General features: G+C 41.9%; 1 protein-coding gene across 1 annotated transcript in view; it reads left to right on the plus strand.

The window, feature by feature from the left end:
* Positions 1-2,351: 2,351 nt before the first annotated feature.
* LOC137377589 (SH2 domain-containing protein 1A-like) overlaps positions 2,352-20,492 on the plus strand; it is a 75,225-nt gene continuing 57,084 nt past the window's right edge. The window contains exon 1 of the mRNA XM_068047381.1: positions 2,352-2,798. Within this exon, the coding sequence (XP_067903482.1) occupies positions 2,665-2,798 (134 nt within the window). The 5' untranslated portion in view covers positions 2,352-2,664. The remainder of the gene's footprint in view (positions 2,799-20,492) is intronic.

The following is a 20,492-nucleotide window of genomic DNA, read 5'->3' on the forward strand; positions in this document are numbered from 1 at the left end:
TTCTGTGTTCGCTAACCTATTATAATGCTCCTACAAAATGTTTCCCCAATGGCTACAGCTTGGAAGTTGGAAGACTGCTGAGCTTCCTTCAATGACATTTCAAATGGTCATAGTGGGTGAGTATTGGGCCTTGAAGGCCTGGCAGCAGATTATATCATCTCAGTGGGGGCCGGGGCAGTCTAGCCCAGGTAATTGTTTGCACCAACAACGACAACTACTTTAGCGCCATGGCAGGGGAATAAGTATGTGATCATCCTGAGTGAGAACAGCAGGTACTTCTCCTGTGGAGCCAAGGCCACTCTGCTATGTTGCGCATCAGCACTGTTCCAGCTCTGTGTGATAACAGAATGCTGGAGTGATTTGATCCTCTGGAAGCCCTTGTAAACATGGCCCCAACACCAAGATGGCAGCCATATGAGTTTCCATGGCAACAGTGTGAGCTGCCATGGAAGCTGTCAGAGATGTCAGCAGAGACTCCATCGTGGTCAGTGCCATGGCACCACAGTCATGTCATGAAGCTATCGTCTCATTTCATACTAGACAGAATGGTCCCCATGCTCTGCACAAAGCTATGGCACAAATTGGAGCTGGACTCCTACATTCTCTTAGCCACTGTCTGCAAGCTCGCTAGTAGTCTGCCCAGTGCCGCTGGCATTTCCTTGTGTAAGTCCAACAGCCTTCTGCAGTAGCCTGAGCCCTCAAAACTAACATCTGAGGAAGCTGAGGCAGTTCTGCAGAAGGGATGCTGCTGCAGCAGCAGAAGAGGCAGTCAAGGACGCTAAATGGGTAGAAGAGCACTGAAGAAGGCAGAAGCTGGAGCTGCATAGGCCTTTGCAGGGACCAAGGTCACTAAAGGTAAATGCATGGTGGCAAGACTGGATGAAGAAAAGGCCTCTACCAGGATTATTTCTTCCATTCAGGGCTATTACTGCTGTTAACTGGTGCTTACTGTCACCTTCCACCAAAATAGGACAAAAATGAGCGAAAGGGCAATGATGAAAGTTTCTCCAAAAACCCTTGGGGATATTTCTCCACAAAAAGAGATGAAAAGCATTCATTGAATCATAGAATGGTTACAGCACAGAAGGAGGCCATTCAACCTGTCATATCCATGCCAGCTCTCTGCAAGAGCAACTCACCTAGGCCCACTGCCCTGCCTTTTTCCTGTAGCCTTGCAAATCTTTTCACTTCAGATAATTATCCAGTTTTCTTTTGAAGGCCTTAATTGAATCTGCCTCAAACACAATTTCAGGCTGTGCATTCCAGATCCTAACCACTCGTTGCGTAAAAAGGTTTTTCCTCATGTCACTGTTGCTTCTTTTGCCAGTCGCCTTAAATCAGTGTCCTCTGGTTCTAGATCCTTCAGCCAATGGGAACAGTTTCTCCTTATCTACTCTGTCCAGACTCCTCATGATTTTGAACACCTCTATCAAATTTCCTCTTAATCTTTTCTTCTCCAAGGAGAACAGACCCAGCTTCTCCAATCTATCCATGTAACTGAAGTTCCTCATTCCTGGAAATAATCTCCAGTGCCTTAACATGTTTCCAAAATTGTGGTGCCCAGAACTGGACACAATACTCCAGTTGAGACTGAACCAGCGTTTTATATATAGCTTCCTTGTTTTTTTACTCAATGCCCCTTTTTATAAAACCCAGGATCTCAAATGCTTTAGTAACTGCTTTCGCGACCTACCCTGCAACCTTCAATGATTTGTACACATATATCCCCAGGTCCCTCTGCTCCTGCACCCCTTTTAAAATTGTACTATTTATATTGCCTCTTCTCGTTCTTCCCACCAAATAAATCACTTCACACTTTTTTGCTTTAAATTTCAGATGCCACCTGTCCACCCATTCCATCAGCCTAAGTCCTCTCGAAGTTTGTCACTCTCCTGCTCACAATTCACAATACTTCCAAGTTTTGTGTCATCTGCAGATTTTGAAATTGACTCCTGGGGGACCCCATTATATACCTTCCTCCTGTCTGGGAAAAAACTGTGTTCACCACTACTCTCTGTCTCCTCTCACTCAGCCAATTTCATACTAATGCTGTTACTATCCCATTTATTCCATTGGCTCTAAATTTGCTGACAAGCCTGACATTTGATACTGTCTCAAATGCTTTTTGGGAGTCCATGTACACCACATCAACCGCATTACCCTCATCAACCCTCTCTGTGAGGGCATCAAAATAAAATCAATTTAGTTAACGATTGCCAAACTTTTCTTTAAAGAGTGGTACCCCTTTAAAAATACGTTCATTGAGTTTTTCATTTATTGCATCTGGAATCCACGTCAAACTTTGGTCATACTGTGCAAAAGTGGTAATACATTGGTGTGATTAGACACTTCCAGCAGTAACTTCAATGATTTTGTTGGGCAAACACCGCTTCACGAGTTGGAGATGCATGATCCAGCGTTTAATATAATGAAAGTAATGGAAAGTAACTAATGACACATCCCGAGTCTCCCTCTGTGTTTTAGTGAAATGGGAATTGTAAGTCATCTGTCCTGTTGTAGAATCATGTCCCCACGCGTCAATGTGACGTGCTATTTTGAGAGGTTGTGAAACAGCTCATAAAGCTCGCATCCGCTTCGATCGCTGCCAGAGCCTAGCAAAATAAAACTAAATCCACGCGTAGCGGCGCTTTGAAAACGAAAAGAATGGACCATCCAATTTATCACGGAAAAATCAACCGAGAGCTCGGGGAGAAGCTGCTGTGCAGGAACGGCAAAGACGGGAGCTACTTGATCAGAGATAGCGAATCTCTCCCTGGGGTCTACTGCCTGTGTGTCTTGTAAGTACCAGCGCTGTAACCGGTGCCTCAGATCCCAGAAAATCCTTGCAAACTCGCTAAAGTCACTGGAGAAATGCAAATTCCCCGCTAGGTGAATAGCAATCGAGTAAAATCTTCCCCACCACACATGCATTGTTCTTAAAGGGACCTCCAGTCCAGGGATAGTCACTGCTTGATTGCAGAAAGAATCAAGCATGACATAACGCAACAAAATTCTCCTGCGAGTTTTTTTCTAAAAGAACAGTAAGACGATCAATTATCAATTTCAAATAATAGTTCACCGATGAGCTTCGAATACTGCCGCTTTAACTAAAATCCCGAACTTACTAGGCTTTATTTTGTCCCATTGCGGAGAGTTGTATTTGCTGTCAGCCTGAGAAAACAGCAGGAGCTCACTCTACCCGGTCTTGACAATTCAATCCAAGGAAGAAGGTATCTTGTTACCCGGGATTTGTCTTTTGCCGCAAATTAAGAAAATACAATTCCGAAGAAGGGTCACTGACCCGAAACGTTAACTCTGCTTCTCTTTCCACAGATGCTGCCAGACCTGCTGAGTGATTCCAGCATTTCTTGTTTTTGTTTCAGATTTCCAGCATCCGCAGTATTTTGCTTTTATTTAAGAAAATAGAATTGTTGTTTTTCAAAGTTAACCCTTAAAATAGCTGTAATTCAAATCTGTTTAAAAACATTGCAAAAAAGTATTTTTCCCACTGATTGGGCATTTTATGCAAGCACCAAAACTCTGGAATGCCCTTGCATGGAATCTGCATTTTTGAACTGACAGCAGAAATAATGTAAGTCATTACAAGAAATGAAAAAAACCTACGTCTGCTGGAAATCTGAAATCAAAGAAAAAATGCTGAAAACGCGCAACAGGTGCATTAGCATCTGAAACAGGAAATGCAGATGAATGCTTTGGTTGGGGAGTCCTCGGATGGATCTCCATCAAAACATTAATTAACCTTTTTTTTTCAGTTTCAAATACTGACAGACGTGTTATTCTGAAGGCTTCTGCGTTGCAGGAGCGGGGAAGAAACAGGAGGCCGGTAACTTGCCTCTCTGTCCGCACTGAGGCAACTACAGAAGTGAGCTTCATGATCCGAAAGAAACAGATTGCAAACCCCCATTTAAACATGAATGCAAATTTGACTAATCTGTGTTCCTGACGTGAAGCTTCATCCACTCCAAGCACATAGAATTATCCAGCACACGAGGAGACCCTTCGGCTCATTGTGCATGGGCCAGCTCTTTTGATGTTAGAGTTTGAGTGTAGAGTGAGTCCTGCTGGATTTTTCATATATGAAACCAAGCCTCACAGTATTGACTCTGAATGAAAAATAGAGAAAACCCCGCTGGGCCCGTTGACCTCAGTGCCCAAATTCTCTGTGGGTGAAACTTCACGGCAAGTTCATAAAATTTACCCATGAAGCTGCTTTTATATTTGTACAGTTTGAAAAAAAATCAAAGTAGGTCACATTTCAAATCACTCTGAATAACCAATGCTGAAGAAACCCAAAAATGAGCATTGCTCCTTGGTGCTGTGAAAATGGTTGGGAACTGCGTTCTCATTGGTAGGGAGATCTCAAAGTAATGTGAAAGAAAAACTAAACTGTTGATAGTTAAAATTAAATTACTGTCGTCTGGTAGGATTTGGTAATTTGGTAAGAAACTGCACACTTCATGCAATTTTTGGAATACAGAGTAACTTTTTCAGATTGTGGATAATAAGCTCGATTGCGCTAATTTTCTTTTTTTTTCTCCCACCCTATTTTGAAGTTATTGTTTCTTGCAGCCATATGGTTCCATGGGTGCTGGCTGCCTTCTGGTATTTTATCCAGTTTGAGCAGCGAATGTGGGTGGGTTAAATCAAAAATTGGAAATCATCCTGTATTCACCTCACCCTGCCATTCACACACAGGCACTTTCCAGCACAAATCACAGGAGCAAGAATGTATGTCAGCGATGGGACAAGGCCATCTATCTTATTAAAGGTCATCTTTCTGATTTATTCAGTCCCCCATCTTTGTATCTAGTTGTATTTTTTTAAATGCCAATATTTTTGATGCCATTATCTTAGTTAATTTTCCCAAACATTTGTCACTCTTTTTACTGATTATTTTTGATAAATTTAACTTTTCACTCATTTCAATTTATGTTCTTTGCTACTACTTTCCTGGTTTGCTCCAAATTTGCCTTATTTATATTTAACACATTTTAAAACTTTGAGGACATCCTCATAAAAATAGATATTAAATAGCATGCGTATCTGGTATAGAGGAGCTGCCTTCTTCCAAGACAATGAAGCTTCAGCTTTACAAATCTTTTCTCCTGGCTAATTATAAAATATACTGTTGACATTGGCATTGAAAATTTCAATAGTGTTTCACTTTTAATTTGTACAATTATGAATATGAATTTTGAAAGTAGGCTATAGGTTCACTTCTCACTGTTTAAAAATGTGCTCTAATTCACTTTTTTTCAAGTAAAAAGATAACATTCTACCACCATCAAAAGAATTTTAGTATCCAAAAGCGCAGACATATGTTTTTAATAATGGAATGAAATATTTCAGCAGACTACAATGTTTTCAGTTAAGCCTGCTCTCTGTCTGTATTGAGCGTGTTGGTTCTGCCTGTAGGAACTCAGTGTCTGAGTTGCTTTTACTAGCATGCTAAATACCAACAGTGTTAGAACTTAAAATGAGGAATTGTGACAACTGATCAAAAAGGAAACCATTTTAGACATGTAGCTTTGTTTTATTTCTTTCTGTCAAAAATTGGGAATTTGAAATAATTTCATGGAATATTATTTTTAGCTGCAATACTACCTCTGTGTTCTGATTTTTTTTTTCAAAGAACAAACAAAGAACAGTACAGCACAGGAACAGGCCATTTGGCCCTCCAAGCCTGCGCCGATCTTGATGCCTGTCTAAACTAAAACTTTCTGCACTTCTGGAGTCTGTATCCCTCTATTCCCTTCCTATTCATGTATTTGTGAAGATGCCTCTTAAACACCGCTATCGTACCTGCTTCCACCACCTCCCCCGGCAGCAAGTTCCAGGCACTCACCACCCTCTGTGTAAAAAACCTGCCTCGCACATCCCCTCTAAACTTTGCCCCTTGCACCTTAAACCTATGTCTCCTAGTAACTGACTCTTCCACCCTGGGAAAAAGCTTCTGACTATCCACTCTGTCCATGCTACTCATAACTTTGTAAACCTCTATCATGTCACCCCTCCACCTCCATCGTTCCAGTGAAAACAATCCGAGTTTATCCAACCTCTCCTCATAGCTAATACCCTCCAGACCAGGCAACATCCTGGTAAACCTCCTCTGTACCCTCTCCAAAGCCTCCACATCCTTCTGGTAGTGTGGCGACCAGAATTGCACGCAATATTCCAAGTGTGGCCTAACTAAGGTTCTGTACAGCTGCAGCATGACTTGCCAATTTTTATATTCTATGCCCCAACCGATGAAGGCAAGCATGCCGTATGCCTTCTTGACTACCTTATCCACGTGCGTTGCCACTTTCAGTGATCTGTGGACCTATACGCCCAGATCGCTCTGCCTGTCAATACTCCTAAGGGTTCAAATGACACCTTTCTGTTTCTACCCCTTTATTTGAATTAATAATTGCTAGCTATTTAATTGAATATAACATTTTACTCATCTATGTATTCATTTAATATATATGCATTTAGTCGTTTCAGCCCACTGAGAAATGAAGAGATAAACTATTATGATTGATCGGTGGGACAGAATGACATACACTCAATCTTAAACTCTCCCCTAGAATACACAGGTGTTCTGCTGTGCTCCAAAAGGCTCTATTTTGGAAATGACAGCAAGCATTTACTTGGTTTACAAATCAGTAATTAAAGCCTATCTTTTTTCCACCAAATTGAAAGCATGCTAATGGTTCAAATTAATTTCATCCTTTGCTTCCCTTCCTCATACAATTGCTTACATATCTACCATAAACAAATTCAAATATTAGCCTATTGTCACTACGAGCAGAACAGTTGTAAAGGAAACGTTGCTATGAAATATGAGCAGAACAAAACAAAACCAGTGATCAGCACTCTCCATAGTACAAAACTAGGTAGACTTTTTGGCATTTTGTAGGGACTTTTTCTTTTTGAACATCAAAAGAATGTTTGCTGCTTTCTTCTGGAAACTTCAGTTTTGCTGCTTTGTCTTAAGCTATCCTTTTATGTGTAATGTTTCACATTTCCCCTCTGAAAATAAAAGACGAGCCATTTTCAAGTTTTGTTCTGAAAATCCATCTAGATATAAACATCAGACTGGCAATCATTTTCAAAGTAGTTTGTCAATACTTTTTAAATATTTTCTATCACTTGCTTTGCTTCTATTATAAATTCACCACATCTTCAGACTGATTAAAACATGCAACTTGCCCTGAAACTGACAAAACCCCACATGTTAAATATCAATCAGCCCAACTGATGTAAGCAGTTTTGTCAGTGGGCAAATCCCAGCTAGGTTTAGCTTTGTATTTGTGCTCTTTCTAACGAATTGTAGATAGACGGTACTTGGATTTTTCAGAACATTGGAGAATTAATCCACAAGATTTGGTGGTTGTAAGAGTTGAATTGGAGGAGCCCATCAACAAAGTAGTCCATCCTAGGGAAAAGCTAGGACGGAGATAGATATATGATCAAAAAGAGTAAGACTGATCACAAACCAATTTAAATGCATGGAGCCATGTTTATTTGTAGAGGTGACATACTTTTTAAAGGACCTTAAGTTTTAAGGCAAAATGAGAGAGCCATCAACTTTTTGGTGAGGACCAAAGTTTCATTGTGAGACTAACTCAGAGCCTGCATTTACAAATCCAAATGGAAAGCAAATATACTTCTTTGCATACAGTATTAGTGCCATACCCTAGTACTATAAGATTGGAGAAAGAATCAATTTTATAAAGTTGTAACATTTATTTCCCCTTGGAGTCAAATCTAGTATTGTTTTCTTCCCATCTCTTTCAAATTACAACAGTAACACTGAAATTTTAAACTAATCACTTTTGAACTCTAGGATTTAATATGTTTAAGTTACAGTTGTTTACAGTTAAAGCAAAAAACATTCTTGCTTGTAAGTAATTTCAACAAGTTGCATTTATATAGCACCTTTAGCATTATAAAACATTCCATGGTGTTTCACAGGAGGGTTATTGAGCAAAATTTGACATTGAACCACATAAGGAGATATTAGGACAGGTGACTTGGTCAAGGAGATAGCCTAAAGGAACGTCTTAAAAGAGCAGAGAGAGCTAGAGAGGCGGAAAGGGCGGAGACAACTGAAGGCACCACCATCAATGGTAGAGTGATTAAAAACGAGAAGTACAAGAGGCCGGAATTTCTTAAATTATGTTAAAAAATTAGAAACTTACTTATGCTCTGTTTGAGCAGAAAACCACTCAATATCCTTAGGTAAGGTAGGGGGAATATTAACAGCTTCTATAAATCAGTGAGGGTATATAACAGTGATCACTATTGAGTGATTCCTGTTGCAAAGTGCATGTGTGTTAATGTCCAGTGAGACTAGGATTGGGCTCAGCTGTGATATCTTCTATGGTGAATAGTCCTAGGCTCACATATGAAGATTGACCAATTGAACCAAGCACTGGAGGGCTATGGTTGTCCATGGACTCATCCTGCAGCAGGAATTAGTATTTTAAGGAGAGGAGAGAAAAGTGGTTAAAAAAAATCAGCATCGCAGCTCTTTTAGAAGAACTCTGGTGTCAGTTAAACCTCTTGTAGAGGAGTACAGGTAATATTGAGGACTTGACACTCTTTCAGTTACTTGATTTTATTAGCTTCCATTTAGTTGTGCCCATTGTTCATACTTCAGCCTTTCTTGTGCCTTTTCCCACTTTATTTTTCCCCAAATTTTCTGTTGGTTAATTCAGTTGGATTTCAATTTCATTCGAGGCCCTCCAGTACCTCATCCAATTGGACATTCTTTATATGCGAACCTAAACAGTTGGCAGACCACTGGGCTGTGGGTGCATCACAGCCATACCTGTTCTTATCCTTGTTTGGTCAAACAGATGCACAACTCCACAAGGATAACTGACTGGTGATCAAGGACATGCACCTTAGCTAATTCTTCCTTGCCTATCTTAAGTATATTGAGGTCAGTTGAATTTCTGCCATTGTTAACCAGTTTCAGCTCAGTTGCTCAGCATAGAGCAGGAATTAGATTTGGGACTTCCATAGGTTGTTTCTTACTCTTCTCACTCTCCCCTTTTCTAAATTGTTCTTGCTCGGTCTCTTTCCTTGTAGTTTCAGAATGTGTTATATTTGCAATTGTGGTCTCCTTAGCCCAGTTGCTGTTCTCATGATTGCCTGAGATTCCACTCTTGCACAGTTATGGGCCTGTAACCGTTTTGAGTATTGCACCTTTTCTGTGAGACTGCATTTTCTCATTAATCACATATAGGAAGTTTTTCAGAAGTGTCTAGAGACAGATAATTACAGCGTATAAGTAGTCCTATTTCCCAAAGTATTAGAAAAATTAAATTTAGTTCAGACCTGAAATTCACAGGCTACTGGGGATGTATGGAAGTACAATTTACTTATTGCCTAAGATGTGCCAAAGGTTTTTTTTATAATAGAGAGCTGAGGTAGAGCTGTTTGTGCAGCAAGTGGGTCTCCGTGGCTAAGGCAAAGTGGCTGTCAGGCTGTAAGGTGAGTACTGTTGCAGGAAGCTATGTACCTCAGCAAATGATTTCTCATTTAAATTTTTGAAAATTGGGTGAAGTCTCAAGCCTTTTGAGGACTGTATTAGAATTTCAGCTGAAAAATTTGAAAAATACCACGAGGTTTTACTTTAAGTTAAAGAAGTTCTATAAATAATTACAGATAATTACACTCCTCGTAAGAAATGAAGAAATCTTAGGGGTAATTTTAATCTAACCGGTCGGGTGGGGTGTAAAACCGGTGTTGAACCTAATAATGTCAGTTTCCTGATGAATGGATTAGGCTAAAATTGCCCCCTTTATGTTTATTAACTTAAAAAAAGTCACAAGGATTTTGCATTTCAATATAAAACTATTGTTTAATGACAATTTATGAAATCAAGTCTTTCATGATCGATCGATACAATGCAACAAACCTGTCTAGCTGAGAGTTATCGTCATGATTGTTCCTTATCATAATTGATGATTTTAAATGATATACTTTAGATCTGATTACTTTAACATGATAATTTTGTAATATCACGCTTCAATTATCTTCAACACATGAAAGGCTGTCAACCAATCACATGCTATCAAGGTGCTAAAAACATGAAGGTATTCCTTAACATTTGGAAAATGTGTTAGCACAGACTTGCAGTATTCATTATTTTGTTATGTTTGGGTTGTAAGTCACTTTTCTTAACAGTAAGAGAGAGGTGTAGCTAAAAGCTACACCGAAACCTCAGTAAAGGTTTAAGCAATATTTCATAGCAAGTAGAATTTAGGTTGTACTATAGGAGTATTTGTGGAAATATAATTGCTTCAAATAAAATATATGAATATGCTTCAACACAAAAGAATATGGAAATTATGCAACTAATTGGAGCCTGTAATTTCCACAATCTTGTATGTTTTCCTTGTTAGCAGTGAGAATGGTAATGATGCTCTTTTAGGAAATTATGCCATTGAGTAAAATGTTACAAAAATTATGTGTATACATAGCACAGGATCTCAGTGTAAGAGCAACTACTGTTAGTGATTGCATCTATTGGGACAAAGTCTTGTTGTTGTTACAACCGAGGCGGGAGGAGTGCACTGTTAATTCAGTCCCACCTCTCCACAGGTCACAGCATATCAATAAATTTTCCCACTTACTGAAACAGCCAATTAGATACTCTATTTGTCCCCAGAATAAAGCACACTAACCAGGTTTCTTTAATAAACAACAAAATTATCCATTTATTATAAAACCAAGTCTTAACCAATAATGAGGTAAATATATGCATGAATTGATATATTAAAGTCCCGTATTTTTATATCCTAGCCCTCACGCATACGCAGGTACATCCAAAAAATGGTTAAATTGGAAAAAAAGAGATTTTTGTTTACAGCTGTTACAAAGAAATAGACAGAATAAAGAAAGTAACTTGTACTGAAAAGGTCTGGAAGGAAGTCCTATGGTTTAGTGAGGTGTCCTAAAGTTGAATAGTTGGCGGCCACTAGGAATCCTTCCCGGCGAGGCTGAGGAGCAGTCTGTTTTGGGTAGGCAGTCAAAGAAATTCAACTGCAGAAGCTTCACATAGGTCTTCCATCAGGTGTGCAGCAACAGGTGTCAGTTCTCACACACATTCGATACAAAGTTCATTTGAAGATGCAAGGTTTCTTCAAATATTCTGGGTTTCTTCAGAAAAATTGCAGGAGGCAATGTACAACTTCATACAAGTTTTTGCTTTTCAAGAGCAGGGATTCTTTAAGGAGAGGTAATAGTTATTTGTTTTTTCTTCTGCTTTTCTGGCAGAGCCATCTCAAATTCCAATTGCCTGCTTTAGTTCAAACCCACTGGCTTTTTAATAGTTCAGTATTAACTACCTTTCCAAGCAAGTCTAATTCATAAATTCTCTCTTGTCACAATGAAGCATCGCTCTTAAGTCAAACCCCCAGTGTTGTTTACTTGAAATCATCTGGTTTCCAGTATTTGCTCACTAGTCAAAACCAGGAACCTCTTGTTGACCTTCCTTTTTTTTTAAAGCATCCATAAAGTTTAGCCATCTCCAGATGTTTCAATGTCCATTAAATCCTTCTTTCGTTGTTAGAATTATAGATTCCCAAGTTTCAACACAAAAAATGGAAATTCCGTAACACTGCGCAATATTAGCACGCAACCTTTTAGTTCATTCCTGTGAAATTCATTTGCCCATTATTTTAAAGGAGTCATTGACCCATTTATTTTCAACAAGCTAGCGGCTTAGTTCAAATAGGACTTCATATGAATACTTTAAGCATATGTCTGCTCCAATTCAAAGATATTAATTTCAAGATATTTGTATTTTTAAACTTGACGTGTCTAGACAAAGTAGTTTAAGCTATCTATATATAACTGCAAGACGAATGTCACTGGTGCGTGACTGGTGTTAGGAAGAATTTTGAAAGACACATTATAAGTGTTAAGCCAATATGCTTCAATGTTGGGCGTAGGTGTGATTTTTCCAGTGGTGTATTGATACCTGCAAAATAAGCCGAGTCACAGCATCAAGTCTACATCATGTTTGTTACTCAATGGTTATTAATCACATTTGCAGAACTTTTAGAAGGAAGTAATTAATCATTGCTGTATTGCTATACTTTTTTCACAATTTTTCTGATTCATGTTATGACCAAGTGCGAAAGGTATCTAGGAGTCTGTTACTATCTTCACCTGGTCTTCGTGTAACAGGGTTTCATTTTAACCACACTGGGCTGAATTTTATTGGGGCGCTGTGCTTAGCTCTCTGCAGCAGTGCCCTTTGAGCTCGGCAGCATGCCCGCATTTGCCGGCCACCACCGAGCCCCCGCAATATTAATCGCGAGGGCTCATTTCCATAGAGGTCGCAGGTCGCCCCCCGCCCACCCCCCCACCCTCCATATTACGTGAGGAGAGGCGGGACAGTCGGCGCAGCGAGAGTTTTGACAGTTGTGCAGCAGGTACTGGGGCCCTATTTAAAGTGCTCCAGCACCTGCTTCCTGACAGCTGTCAAAGAAATACTTACCTGACTGCTGAACAGTGGGGCTGCTGTCAATCTGGCAGCAAAGCAGAATGTGCTGCAGAAATCCAGCAGGTCAGGCAGCATCTGTGGAGAGAGAAGCAGAGTTAACTTGTCCAAGTTCACAGACCTGAACGTTAACTCTGCTTCTCTCTCCACAGATGCTGCCTGACCTGCTGAGTGACCCCAGGTCTTTCCGATTTGCTGCCACATACTTACCCTGCTGTATCCCAGTGTCCTGTGAAGTTGTGATCCTCTCCTCCCACTCAAGTGTAGCATCCCTTCTTGTAGGCATGCCGCACCTGGGTGAATAATCGTACATTTGCACATTCCAGGTAAAGCCTGGCTACCCAACCCGAACCCAACCAAACCCGGCTACATGTGTCGGGTTCGGGTCGGGTTGGGTTTATATTCTGTGTCCAGCCTTCGGGTCGGGTCAGGTTGGACTGTACTGTTTAGCTTTGGCAGTCTTGGTGCCACTTGTCATGTATGCTTATGTGAAAACCCCAATATAAATACATATTATGTATTAAAACTTAAGTGTGACATTTTTAAACCAAACTTTTCACTGCTATGATTAATAAAAAAATTAAAATGTGGGAACACGTGTTTTATTTTTCCAGACTGGCTTTAAGTCTGGAAATTTTTGTGAATTGCATTTCTAAGGCAGTTGTATTTAAAATGACTTTACAGTATGAAATTCAATAACACAAATTAGAGGCTGCCTTCTCTGCCCATACGAAACCCAGGAGTAGATTGTAAGGTCCATTCACATTTCAGTTATAGTGGCTGCCAAAATGGTATGAAATTTACTGGATAATTTGAGTAACAGTCATATGAGTTAAAATTAGCCTCTAAAAGAATACTAATGTCTCATTTTGTACATAACACATGTTTAAAATATAATTTATGAACTTGTTTGTTTTAAGGTTGCAAGTACAGACTTGGAAAAATAGCTGTGGTGCCCTGCCAAACCACCCTGGTTTTAAGCATGTTGATGATTTGTCTTAACTTAAAAAAAAAATTTCAAGAATTAGATCTACACGGTTATTGAAAGCGGACAAAAACAATTAGTCTACCACGGAATTCCATGATGGGATTGTTTATGTAGAAAGTCATGTTGTAGCTGTTGTGTGATGTACATCTGGAAAGCTGCCACATTATGATTGAAAGCGAGTGCCATTGACCACATCAATGGATCTTGTGGACAAACTCCACTAGGAATTATGAGATTAAGCCAAAACACAGGATGCAACTTACTTAATTCTCATTACTGAGTGGGTGAGAGACTAACTTATACTCAAGTTATCTTAGTTTTGATAATCCAATGTTTCAAATGCAAATATTAAAAATGAAAATGCATAGAACCAATATTTAGTGTACTTAGTCTAGACGTTAATTGGCATTGTGCACACTTTTTTCATATATATGGGATGGGGGCAGTGCTGAATAATCACCACTGGTCATCCAAGTAAAAATTCTAAATCTTCCACAGTAATGAATTAAAACACCCTGGCATGTTAATCTGCCGTTACAGTCTATATTTGTCAACCTAATAGTTTGTGTTCCTCGAATGAAGTATTCCTCTGATCCCAAAGGGCTGATGTTCTGTTCCATGGGAGTGAGTAGAGCTTTGGCTATCTGTAGAAACTTTGGTTCATGTCGAAACCATTTTGAAGACATTGAACAGTGTAGCATTATTATTGCAATATTTTCCCATCAAATGTAGACAATTTCAAACAAGCTATAATGGCTGTAGAAGTAATGTTGATTGATTTTCAAAAGCAAGCCTTTGCCCCATTACTTGCCAACTGATTGTTTCACAGTAGCAGACAAGTAACATTGCAGAGAGAAAACCATCTATGAGCTTCACTAAACAAAGTATATCAAATCACATATGTTTGGGAATAGACAGGATGTTAGGTGGTTCTTTTCCCAGAGAATGTCGAGCCTCTGGAATACATTGTTAGCTGGTGAGGTGGGTGCTGACTTTCTCAGTGGCTTCAAGAGGGAGCTCAATCAGCTCCTGACTGTGAGAAAGATTGCTTCATATAGAAGCTAAGTTTTTTTATAGGTCACACGTGGTCCATGTAATCCCCTGGACTAGTTTTCGACTGCCAGGGCAGCAGGGCATTGGAGAGGAATTTTACTGAGTTTTTTCCCCCATTGGCCCAGGATTTTTATGTTTTTTGCCATTCCTAGCAAGTTTAGATGTGAGTAGGAAGAGGGAAGAAGTGTTTCGCCAGGATGGTCCAGCTGTCTTGTTGTGGGGCAGTCTTGATGGGCCAGCTAGTCTTCCTACGTCATTTCTATAAGTTTGTAAGCCAGAAATTTCCCTCTATGTCTACTCAAATTGTACAGGGACCTGAATGCAACAAATGCTACAAGTACCTCCTTCCTCAATATTGTAGACAAAGAAGTAAGTAGCAAAGGATCTAAAATAGACAAAAGTTGGTTATGCTCTCTGACAGCACCATGTCTGGGTTGCTGAACTGTCTGCTAATGCAGGAGTAACGTGGGTGGCTCATTCTCACACTTGTTGACTTATCTTGTCTACCTTAGGCACTCTAGCAGAGTTTGGGAACTCTCTGACACAGTACTACTGATGTAGATTTCCCAATTGCACTACTAATTGCCATTCCCATTAGCTAGTGGTATTTATTTTTTTAAATCTGCAATTTTTTTCTGTTTCAGTAATATGTTTGATATTTTCGGATCAGGTTGAGCATGAAAAGAAATTAAAGGACCTGGGCCCGGGTTAGGTTCAGGTTGGTTGTTTTCGGGTTGGGCCAGCGTCGAGTTTTAATTTTATACCCAAGCCAAGTTTTAATTCCAGGACATGAGACTTAAATAGACTATAAAAGGTATTAAGAGGTTTACAGAGAACACACTGAAACAAATGGGAATGCACAGGTGTCACAGCAATGCAAACACGTCTTTCACTAAATATTCCTCATCAATATGTGTGTCCTTTTCTCTGTGTGAATGATGTGTGCCAGCATGTAGCGGCAATGTCACATCCACTTGCACCGTTGGCCCTTCAGGAGAGCCAACGTATGCAATAACATCATTGCCATGCCACCATTACTCATGAGCGTCTCCATGGATGCAGTGACATGTACATTGGCTCAGTCAGCTGCTGCCTCTAATGGTTTACACAGGGATGCTGCAGATGTGGACTGGTGCACAGCAGGTGAGTGAGGGTGATGTGTGGCTTGCAGAGCTCATGTCGGTTCCTATCTTGCAGAGAGCCTTTGTTTGATAAGCTGCTTCTGTACATCCGTAGCTCACTGCTAGCCCTGCGTGCAGAGCCTGGGTGCCATCTGCCCTCCCATGCGTCTTTCATGTTGTAGGTTCTCAGCATCCTCATAGTCCGAGGAGGAATCCTGTTGATGTCTCTCCTCATCATGCCAGGTCTGGCCCCTATTGGGTGCATAGTTGTGCAGAGCAGCAAAGAAAGGAGCTGGCCTTTTTGGCCCATAGTACAGGGCATCACCCTATCCATACAGGCACTGGAGGCTCTCTTTCAGCATGCCGATCTCCTGCTCAATGGTGGCTCATGTAGCTCAGTGGCTGGCGTTGTATCTCTCCTCTGCAGCAGTGGTGGAGTCCCTCACTGGTGTCAGGAGCCGTATGTGCAAAGGATAGCCCTTATCTCCAAGATGCTATCCCTCCATCTGAGCCAGTTCAGTGAACAGCGGTGGTAGCCGGGACTGGCGCAAGACCCAGGTGTCATGGCAGCGGCTTGAGAAGCGGTCACACATTCGCTGCAAACATCTGCAGTGTTCACATACCAGCTTCAGCTAGATTGAGAGGGCTCCTTTAATGTGACAGGTGGTAGCCTGGTGGGAGGCCTGATGTCCACATGAGTACGAACATTACAACCTATGGTTCTCCGGCAATGGTGCCAGAACCAATGGCCCTCTGGGCCTTGCTTTAAGAGTCTGTCCTGTAGTGGACATCCTCACTGACCATCCGGTGCAGGGACTTGGTGACCTCCCTGATGCAACGGTGCACTGTTGACTGTGTGACCCTCACAAAGGTCTCTGGTGGGCCCCTGAAAAGGTACAGAGGCATCAGGCTTGAGAACCACTGCCACTATGAGGAACAAAGGCATAGGATGTCCACCAGAGCCCATGGGCTGCAGTCATCTTTGAGCAGGGCACAGAGACTTGTCACCACCCTCTCTATATGCACAATCGCCTCTAACACTGGTGCTCTGACATCCAATGGCATGTCATGTGGGGCCTGTAGATGCACGGCAAATGTAATAGCGAGCTCCCCTTGGGGGCTGCTGCTCATGACCGGGGGCCTCTACGTGGATCACACCTGCCTGTTGATATTGCCTCTGGCGCATACAGATCCTCACGAGCAGAGGATCACACAATGTAGAATGAGCCATAACTATTTCCATGTGATAAATGAAGTTGAACTTTTCATGCATTTGAAGGTTCCTAGCAGGGCAGGGATTGCTGTTGATGGGTACATCAGCTGCTTTCCTGGATCAACTATGGCGTGCCATGGCATTGCCCATCTTGGCCAACAGTCAGAGTGGCACAGCATGACCACATCAAGATCCTACTAGCTGAATTGATTGCCCCCACCATCCATACAACCTTAATGCTCCTGCTCTTTCTGGCACCCTCCCCACACACAGGGTGCCTAGTGTGCCATTGCTTCCTCACAAACACAGAGCGTACACTGTTAACAGAGGGATGGTACACAGCACCTCCATTTATGCCAGGAGAGCTTTCCTTCCAGTAATCCCAGACCACTTCCCTTTAAGAATGCAGAGTGAGACCCCTGTGATGCCCCTGTCCCTCCACCCTTTAGGTATGCAGAGTGAGACCCCTGAAAAGAAACTTACCTTCTGCCGCGAAACCTTCTGCTTCTGTTCACCTGCCACCTTTTCCAATCGTGAATGGGACAGCATGTGATGACCGCCTGTTCATCGAAAATTCCGGAAGTGTCAGTGGAGAAGCGGCGGGCTGCATAATCAGCAAAGGTAAGTACTCTTTACCATCTGCTAATTGTGGTTTTGCCACCATGCAGCGGTGGGGGGGGGGGGGGCCACACTGAGGTCCTGCCACCATCAGTAATATGCGGCGGGCCCTTCTCGACATTGCGGGTCAAGGCAGGCCTCTCCCTGCAACATTTTACCGGCCCCCGCGCCGCAACTTGCGGCGCCGAAGAGCCGGTAAAATTCAACCCACTATGTTTTGAGCTCCCTTTTTTGTGAATCCTTGTTGGCAGCTTTTCAATTATAAGACAAAGAAACCAGTTCACACAGGCTTTGTCAGGTTTCAAGAAGATGAAATTTTATTAAAACTTAAAACTTAAACTCTAATATGGTTCACGCCTATGGATATACAACGCGCCCATGCTTGCATGCACATGTGATATCACATGCAGATAGGGACAGAAAAGAGAAGAGAAAAATATAGTCGAGAAGGGTTTGAGGCAATATCTCGTTACAGTGCTTCGAGCTCACTGTAATCCTTTTGTAAGTAGTCTTGCTTTTCGTTAAGACCCAGTAGACTTCTTAAAACCTTGTTCACGTAGGAAATCTTTCTCTCTTTGAGTTACATGTGTTTTCACAAGATTCAATTCCGTGGGAAGGAGATGGAAGCAGGCAGACAGGAGAGGTTATAATTCTTGCTTCAGTTCCAGGAAAGATCTTTACTCCATAAGCACACGGCTTTGTCTGACTTCAAAATCCTTTGTTGGAAGTTCAAATTCTCTGCAACGGCTAGTTAGTCATGTGACTAAAACTGGTCTGACCACTTCTGTGTATTGGGGAAGCAACTGCTGGGTCCCCATTGTTCCAACATTGCTAGTACGATGCAAATGTCCTTCCAGTGAGCGCTTGCACTTTTAAGTTTTAATATTCATATGGCGAAATAATGTGTGCCTCAGTCTTCACAGGTGGGGGGTTTGCCTGACACTCAATAACCACATCTTTCAAACGGGAAGTGAAGAGACCTTTTAAAACTACAGAAAGAAAGAGCTGGCATTTAGATAATACTTTTTATGACTTCAGGATGCTTCAAAACACTTTACAGCCAATGAAGTACTTTCACAGTGTTGTCCCTGTTATAACATAGGGAAATACAGAAGCCAATTTGGGCATAGAAAGGTCCCAGAAACAAAACTGAGATAAATGACTAGATGACACCTCTATCAGCACTCCCTCAGTACTGCACTGATATGTCAGTTTAGATTACGCGCTTAAGTCTCTGGAGTGGGACTTGAACCTACAACCTTTTGACTCAGTGTCGAGAGTGCTACCTCGGAGCCAAATAAATGGCTCTTCAAGTAAAAAAAAATGCAAATATTGGTGGTGAACACTTCACACGTCAAAAATACAAGGACCTCATTTTTAAGACAGGGTGAGATCAGTGCATGCGGGAGGCCTGGGCAACTGATAAACTCACATATTGAAGCCTGGGGAGATTTTGGCCAGGATTTTCTGAAGGCTTTGGAGACAGGTTGGGAGGCAGAAAGGGTGGTAAAATGGTGGCGAAATGCTTTGGGAGGGAAGCCCTATGTGTTCCTGTTCCAGGGGATCTTCCCAGTGGCGGGAACACCACTCTTTTGGCTGCTGGCCAGGCAGAGGTGGGCAGCCAATTAAGCCAATTAATTGGTCTATTGACAGCCATTTTACCAGACTGAAGGCATTTTACCAGTGTCAGAATGGCTCCCCGCTTGTGGGAAGTACGCCAGCTGCACCGAATCGGCCTCCCAGCGGCTTCCCTTTCTTTCCGGAGGCTCAATGGTCCAAGGAGGGGTCCCCCCGGTGGCAATGATTCACCCCTCCAACCGCTGGGGCCTGCTTACCTGGCCCCGGCACGTCAATAAATCTCTTAACAGCCCTCTCCTCTTCGCAGCCTTAGTAGCAGCCACCTTTATCGGTGGCACTGTCAAGGCTGCAGGGCAGCTGGCCCTCTGATTAGGCTGGCTGCTTGGAGAGGTGGGCCACCAGCCTTAATTGAATGGTGGTCCCGGTAGCGACCTCTTAATTGGCTGCCGCAGATAAAATTGCTGCTCTGGACTTGACATCAGGACTCACCACCTGCCGATAAGATCCCAGCCTGTGACTCCCTGGCCCCATATCCATATTTAGGCTTGGATACCAGCCTGAAGCCACAGGAATTGCTGCCTGGCCAGCAGACAGGAGCAGGAATTTTGATGGCAGGAGGTCTTCGGCAGTCAAGTAATTGGTGAGGGAAGGGGATGTTTCCAGAGGTCAGCAGGGGCGTTCCTGCTGCTCCTGCCCACAATGAAACTTAGATATTTAAAAATTTCTTACCTTACTGGCCTTTTTTGGCCCTCGATGCAGCTCCTGGCTGGTTTGGCCTGGTGAGGAATCATCACTGTTCCCCTGCTCAGATCTCAAGTTAAAATGGCAGATCAGCCCTCGATAAAACCATTAGTGACCAACTTGCATTGAAACATAGGAACAGAAGTAGGCAATTTAGTATCTAGAGCCGAATTCGCTATTCAATGAACTCATGGCTGATCTGTGAGCTAACTCCATATACCTGCCATTGCCCCATATCCCTTAATACTTCTAGTTAACAAAAATCTATCAATCTCACATCTAAAATGAACAATTGTCCTTACAACTGCTGCTTGGGGAAATGGTCATTGTTATGATCTGTAGTTTGTTTTCCGGGAAGAATGAGGTGTGCCTCTAAGGCTGGAAAAGGAGCCATACTGCTTTAAGGCAGCAAGCTCCAAAGACTGTGTCAAAGAATGTATTCTCATTGCCCCGGGATACAGCCATTTGGAGACTGTGATTCAAAGAGTGCATTCTGGTTGCCTGGGATACAGCCACTCAGACTGAGCATCGTGATTGTTACTGATTTATGTTTGAAACTAATTGGAAAAGCTGGCTTTTGAGAGACAGTTAACAGACACTGACAGACAGCTGAACCAGTAGGAATGGAATAGAGATCTCTGATAATTTAAACTG

This window comes from Heterodontus francisci, chromosome 15 (assembly GCF_036365525.1).
Source record: "Heterodontus francisci isolate sHetFra1 chromosome 15, sHetFra1.hap1, whole genome shotgun sequence".
Taxonomy (NCBI): domain Eukaryota; kingdom Metazoa; phylum Chordata; class Chondrichthyes; order Heterodontiformes; family Heterodontidae; genus Heterodontus; species Heterodontus francisci.